Source organism: Solanum dulcamara, chromosome 7 (genome assembly GCF_947179165.1).
Source record: "Solanum dulcamara chromosome 7, daSolDulc1.2, whole genome shotgun sequence".
Taxonomy (NCBI): Eukaryota; Viridiplantae; Streptophyta; class Magnoliopsida; order Solanales; family Solanaceae; genus Solanum; species Solanum dulcamara.
Genome location: NC_077243.1, coordinates 2,218,800 through 2,225,150, shown reverse-complemented (window position 1 = coordinate 2,225,150; position 6,351 = coordinate 2,218,800). Strand labels below are relative to the sequence as shown.

The following is a 6,351-nucleotide window of genomic DNA, read 5'->3' as shown; positions in this document are numbered from 1 at the left end:
GCCATACAATCAGAGTGTCACAGTTCATTGCGAATTTCCCTTGATAGAAGATCAATGGTTTGCACAGCTTCAGCTTACCAATGATATGAGCTTTAGATATGAGGGTCTAGAGGTCGTAAATCAAGTAGAAAAAAAGTAATTGAATGTTGTCTTGCTTTTCAACAGAATTAAGCTTTGGGGGCAGTCTAGGACACCGTGTCTGTTGTAGTAATAGCCTTAGCCTTATTCATGTAATTTCTTGCTTTTGTTGCCTTGTTACCATATTGTTATTACTCTGTTTTGCTTCACTTGAGTTGTTCTTCTTTCGGAAACCTCTCTACCTCCGCACTTTTTCATATGCATACTCTACCATCTCGGACTCTATTTTGTGAGATTTCACTAAGTATGTTGTTGTAGAAGATGAATGCTTTCATATATGCAGTATTGATAACGACTAGGCCATTAATTCGTAAAGCTCATTCATATCAATCAAGAGCAGACCCAGTTCATTGCGAATTTCCCTTGATAGAAGATCAATGGTTTGCACAGCTTCAGCTTACCAATGATATGAGCTTTAGATATGAGGGTCTAGAGGTCGTAAATCAAGTAGAAAAAAAGTAATTGAATGTTGTCTTGCTTTTCAACAGAATTAAGCTTTGGGGGCAGTCTAGGACACCGTGTCTGTTGTAGTAATAGCCTTAGCCTTATTCATTTAATTTCTTGCTTTTGTTGCCTTGTTATCATATGTTGTTATTACTCTGTTTTGCTTCACTTGAGTTGTTCTTCTTTCGGAAACCTCTCTACCTCCGCACTTTTTCATATGCATACACTCTACCATCCCGGACTCTATTTTGTGAGATTTCACTAAGTATGTTGTTGTAGAAGATGAATGCTTTCATATATGCAGTATTGATAACGACTAGGCCATTAATTCGTAAAGCTCATTCATATCAATCAAGAGCAGACCCAGTTCATTGCGAATTTCCCTTGATAGAAGATCAATGGTTTGCACAGCTTCAGCTTACCAATGATATGAGCTTTAGATATGAGGGTCTAGAGGTCGTAAATCAAGTAGAAAAAAAGTAATTGAATGTTGTCTTGCTTTTCAACAGAATTAAGCTTTGGGGGCAGTCTAGGACACCGTGTCTGTTGTAGTAATAGCCTTAGCCTTATTCATTTAATTTCTTGCTTTTGTTGCCTTGTTATCATATGTTGTTATTACTCTGTTTTGCTTCACTTGAGTTGTTCTTCTTTCGGAAACCTCTCTACCTCCGCACTTTTTCATATGCATACACTCTACCATCCCGGACTCTATTTTGTGAGATTTCACTAAGTATGTTGTTGTAGAAGATGAATGCTTTCATATATGCAGTATTGATAACGACTAGGCCATTAATTCATAAAGCTCATTCATATCAATCAAGAGTAGACCCAGAGTAACCTAGCAATTGAAAACTATTGTGAATGTCTGCATTAAAGGCCAAAACTTATAACTTCTCGATAATTTAGCAAGCTTTTGGGCAATTTTTGGATGCAATTGAAAAGAAGAATATCCAAAATTGAAGTTAAAATAATTGAAAGTCAGTTGTATTTGATCATGAGGTTTACTTCGGGATTGAAGATTTGTGTAAAATAATTATTGTTTCTTAGAAATACTTAAAATTCAGCTATTAAAAACCTAAATTAAGCAATAAGATCGTAGTTAACTATGTCGAAAACAAGCCCCTTAGCACTACCCCAGATAAGGAACGGCAACGACCGGTTATATATTAATAAATGAAAAGATAAATAACAACCAGACTACAACAGATACAAAAGTCATATACCAATACACTTGAGAAATGCTAAATAGGAGTTGCACAAAATCCAAAGAGAGAAACGTGCTAAAAGTGCACGAAGCTACCGAAGGGGATTCTACTAAATCTGCTTACCAAAATTTAGACAGATGGAAGGAGTCAACAGTGTTATTATCACTGTTGTGATTTTGAGTTAACAGGAACACATTTCCCCCCTCAAATTCAGGGCTTCACAAACCCCAAAAGAAGGCCTTGACATGCTAAATGAAAAAGAACAATGCAATCTTCAAACAAAAGGACGAATAATCCATCATAATACTGTCCTAAGAGCAAAGGCAGGTCAGCTAGTATAGATGCACAAGGAAGAAGATCAAAGCATTGGGTTAAGAGCAACAAACAATAAAAAACAGCTACGGGTGGTGTGATCTCAAAAAAACTCAGATTCTCAATTCAAGGAATTAGGAGCAACCAAAATTAGAAAGCAGCCTATAAATAAAATCACATCTGTATCAAATGCCAATATTTCAACAACACATTTCAAAAATTTTAATACTTCTAATTTAGACTGGACTGATACGACAGAAATAAGCTGCCCCAAAATTTTCGTGCAATCTAATACATGAATGCCAAAATGAAGCTATCATAAAAGAGTACCCTTCTCAATCACTCTCTCGAGGGCTTCAAGCAGAAGCTGCTGCTGCCTTCTTCCTTGGAGCTGCTTCAGTACCTGAGCAAATATTGAAATTTGAAGGTCATTAACATAGAGAAATTCAGAGCTCCTTGACTACAGAAGCTATTAAGACATTGACATGGCAAAACAAAATACCCGATACATGAGTTTTTGTTACTTAAATTAGAAATATAAATGCAGAGAACATACTTTTCCTAGCTTAATTAGCAAAGACAACACAAACATTAGACTGCACGAACTTTTTTTACTTCAATTACAAAAGTAGCTCAACTAGCAAACACTTGTCCCAAAAGAAACTCCAATATTAGTTTAATTTAGCAAAGTGATTGATAATGTGGATCACCGTTTAATCAGATACTAAAGATCACAAATAACAGCAAGCCATAATACAACGTGTACCTTCTCTGAAATTGGTCTTGAATCTGCGAGGGACGTTGCGGAGGTACCTCATGCGGCCAGTACCAGTTGTCTTTCTGCGGATTGCCTTCACACTCCAGTTGTCTGAAAACCATTTCATCCACCATAACAGTAAATTAAATATCGGACTAAGAAGAAAGCTTTCATTGCGTACTATACAATACAAATTATACGGAAAGAGAAAGCAATTAACATGATCTTTTCCGGGCAGCAGGATAAGCACAAGCAGAACAACGGCTCTTCTGGAGATGGAAACTGCGGCGACCGCACCTCACACACAGTGTGTGAGTCTTGTTCCTCCTCTTACCAAAGCTTCCTGTTCCCTTACCCTATAATAATAACAATACAAAAATCGCATTCGTTAGCACATCAACACCTCTTGCAAGCATAAATTGTGGCAAAGGGAAGGAAAGAGTAATGGAGTTTCACTTACCATTGCAGTGCAGTTGCAGAAACCCTAGCGTCCTTCTTAGATTGATGAAATGCGGCGATAATTAGAGTGTTTATACTTGGTGGATGGAAAGGGCTTTAGGGTTCTTCAAGTGGGCCAAAAGTGCTTTGGGCTTGGATCTTACCGAGCCCACTTCTTATATTACTTGGCCCGGGAAAATAATGAGATCCATGTTTTTTATTTTATATTTTCGTTTTTATAGAAGTAAATAGTAATAATGCAATAATGATAAATACGTTTAACTAATAAAAAAATAACACACTAATTTGACCATCTCAGTAGATCAATTGATTTCGATTCCCTCTTGATAATCTCCACACGAAAGAAAAAAGAAGGCGGCATACTCACATGCTACTTGAGTGCCACAAGGACTTGAGATATGTAACTGGAAACAAAGATGATTAATTGAGGTGGTTTTGTAAATATTATCCCTTGAAATTTATTGATTACGAAAGTTATTTTTATCAAAAAAAATTGTGAATATATATAAATATTGATTCCAATTAGGATATAGCAAAGATACATGCCATCAACTCTGCTATTCAACTTGTTAGGTGTAGGGAATAATATATACCTATCGAAATTTAAGAACATATTTTAATTATATATGGGTCATATTACCCTTCTGAATTATTTTAAAGTGTAATAAACACACACTTCACGTGACACAGAAAGTGTGTTTACTCTCTTGGAGGTATGTGAAAGGCGAAAAAAATATATTAAAATCTGATTAATTTAGACACATGTCCATTTTAAATTGGACATTTTCATTATTAATTGATACACATGTAGTTAACATAAAAACTTAAGTTGATATCCTTTTAATTAAAATTTCTTTTTTTCATTATGAAATAGAGCCTAATTTTATCATTTTTAGAAATATAAATATTTTTTCACAACATACTTAAATGCCAGTGATCCTTTTCCAGATATTTCATCAATTTGTATAATAGCAGAAGAATTTTTCTTTTTCTTTTTCTTTTTTACTCAAACACTTAACATGAAATTCAAAAAATATATATTGTATATTAGAGATTTAGTTTAAGCAATATATGATGAGCACAATTTAAATTAAATTCGTTTTTTTAAAAAAAAAATTAATTACCCTCCCATTCATCAATTATCTACGTCATATCCCAATCTAACCCCACCACCCCTAGCCCCACTCTCGCCCCAACCTTCACCCCCGCTTCAATTCTTCATTGATATAGCACCCCCACCCTCACCTTCAACGCACTCCAGTTCCGATTTGATTCTCCAATATAGTGACACCCCGCCTCCTTCTCTCTTTTTTTCTACTTCAATTGGCCAGTTACTTCATCTTGCCCAAATAATTTTTGAATGAGAATAATTGTGTTTCATAACTCAAATTCGATCAACAAAAGAACCCCAATGTTCAATTTTTCTCAAATTGGAATTTCAATTTTGGGATAACTTCTTCGATACAGATTTTAGATCAAGTTTTAAGAGATTTATTTTTTACTTTTTTGTTAGGTCACAAATTTTAGTTAGATACAAGAGATCCAACATTTTAAATTCAAATTGAATTGCTTGAGTTTTTGATCATTAGAGTGATATTTTGTTGTAGATTTGGAGGTAGGTGATAAAATATATGATTTCAGTGGTGGTGAATGAATGAATTTAGAGGTGGGTTACAATTTTCATGGTTGTTGTTGTAAGTTTTAATGGTGGAAATAGTGAGTTTAGAGGTTATGGTGGGTGTAGTGATAGTAATGAAGAAAGAGGAATTAAATGACATGGATTTTTTAATTTTATTTTTTAGATCTGACGATTTAGTGATGTGACGTTGACGTAAGGATGATGTGGAAGCGAGTGTAAAACACCTTCCTTCATGTGACTGATTATATAGGCTTTAGGGTGTGTTTATTACACTTTAAAATAATTCACGGGATAATAGAACCATGTATAATTAAGATGTGTTCTAGCGATTCCGATTATAGTTGAGGGGGGTACTTGTGTATTATTCCGGTGTAGGGAGAAAAATGTGATTAAGCAAATTTATTTCAGTTGTAATTACGACTCATCAAATGGTCTAGGCTATCATTTCGTGAGCTTGCATTTGCTCGGCTTTTGGTAACACTTAATCCCCGTTTCAATTCATATGATGTAGTTTGATTGGGCACAGAGTTTACGAAAGAAAGAAAGATTTTTAAAACTTGTGATTTAAAATAAGTCATAGATGTTTGTGTGACTATAAATCAACTTATTAAGGATATGAAATGAGCATTTTAAAGTTTTATTAAATGTAAAAAAATGTTATTTTTTTTAGACCGACTAAAAAATAAAATGTGTCATATAAATTGGGAGAAATAATATTTGTCTGATCTAAAACTTTTTATTGAGAGTTGATTGCTCAGTAGTGTATAAAGTACAAGAGCATTGAGAAAAAAAAATGTACAAAGTAAGAGCAGATTATAGGAATTTATTGTTGAGGTGGAGTGGTGAACACTATCTATTGTAGCATGTTAAAGACTTCAAGTGTTAAACCGTATGAAAGTGACTGATGTAATGAGATTGAGCCCTCATCTCCTCACACATTTCAATCATCTCTTCCGTTTATGCCTCTTATCTTCTTCAACCAACACTGTACCAATCTTTTAATGATTTGGGGTCCAAAACCAGCTCTTGGATTAGTGGCTAATTAAAGCCTTTCTCATTATTACTTGAGGTCCCATTGACATAAAATTATGTATTCTTTAGTTATATGTACTAATCATATCAAGTATCAACCCAACTCAATGTTCAACCTTTTCTTAATAACGATTATTGTTGAAATTCCATTCACTAATTACGTTGTTTAATTATTCCTTAGAATGCTACTCCCTCCATTTCAGTTTACTTTCCTTCTATATCAAAAAATTGATATTTCATTTTATCAAATCAAGAGAGTTTTATTACTTCTTTCACATACTATTCTTAGTATTAAATAGCGAAATAAAGTAATAGTCATAATAAAGCATTAATAAAATTAATTTAGTAAAATACAATTCTGATTA

At 33.9% G+C, this 6,351-nt stretch overlaps 1 protein-coding gene across 1 annotated transcript; it reads right to left on the bottom strand.

Moving 5' to 3' along the window:
• Nucleotides 1-2,197: 2,197 nt before the first annotated feature.
• LOC129895061 (60S ribosomal protein L37-3-like) lies at nucleotides 2,198-3,398 on the bottom strand. The gene is made up of 4 exons (XM_055970694.1): nucleotides 3,317-3,398; nucleotides 3,077-3,212; nucleotides 2,866-2,967; nucleotides 2,198-2,502 (listed from the first exon to the last, which is right to left on the bottom strand). The coding sequence occupies exons 1-4, from the start codon at nucleotides 3,317-3,319 to the stop codon at nucleotides 2,456-2,458; spliced, it is 288 nt and encodes a 95-aa protein (XP_055826669.1). The 5' UTR covers nucleotides 3,320-3,398; the 3' UTR covers nucleotides 2,198-2,455.
• Nucleotides 3,399-6,351: the final 2,953 nt, after the last annotated feature.

Excerpts from the sequence above, each read along its gene's own strand:
- LOC129895061 (XM_055970694.1), bottom strand. Across the intron at positions 2,968-3,076 it reads TGCTGCCCGGAAAAGATCAT|ACAACTGGAGTGTGAAGGCA; the intron begins GTTAATTGCTTT and ends AATGGTTTTCAG. Across the intron at positions 2,503-2,865 it reads CAAGACCAATTTCAGAGAAG|GTACTGAAGCAGCTCCAAGG; the intron begins GTACACGTTGTA and ends ATATTTGCTCAG.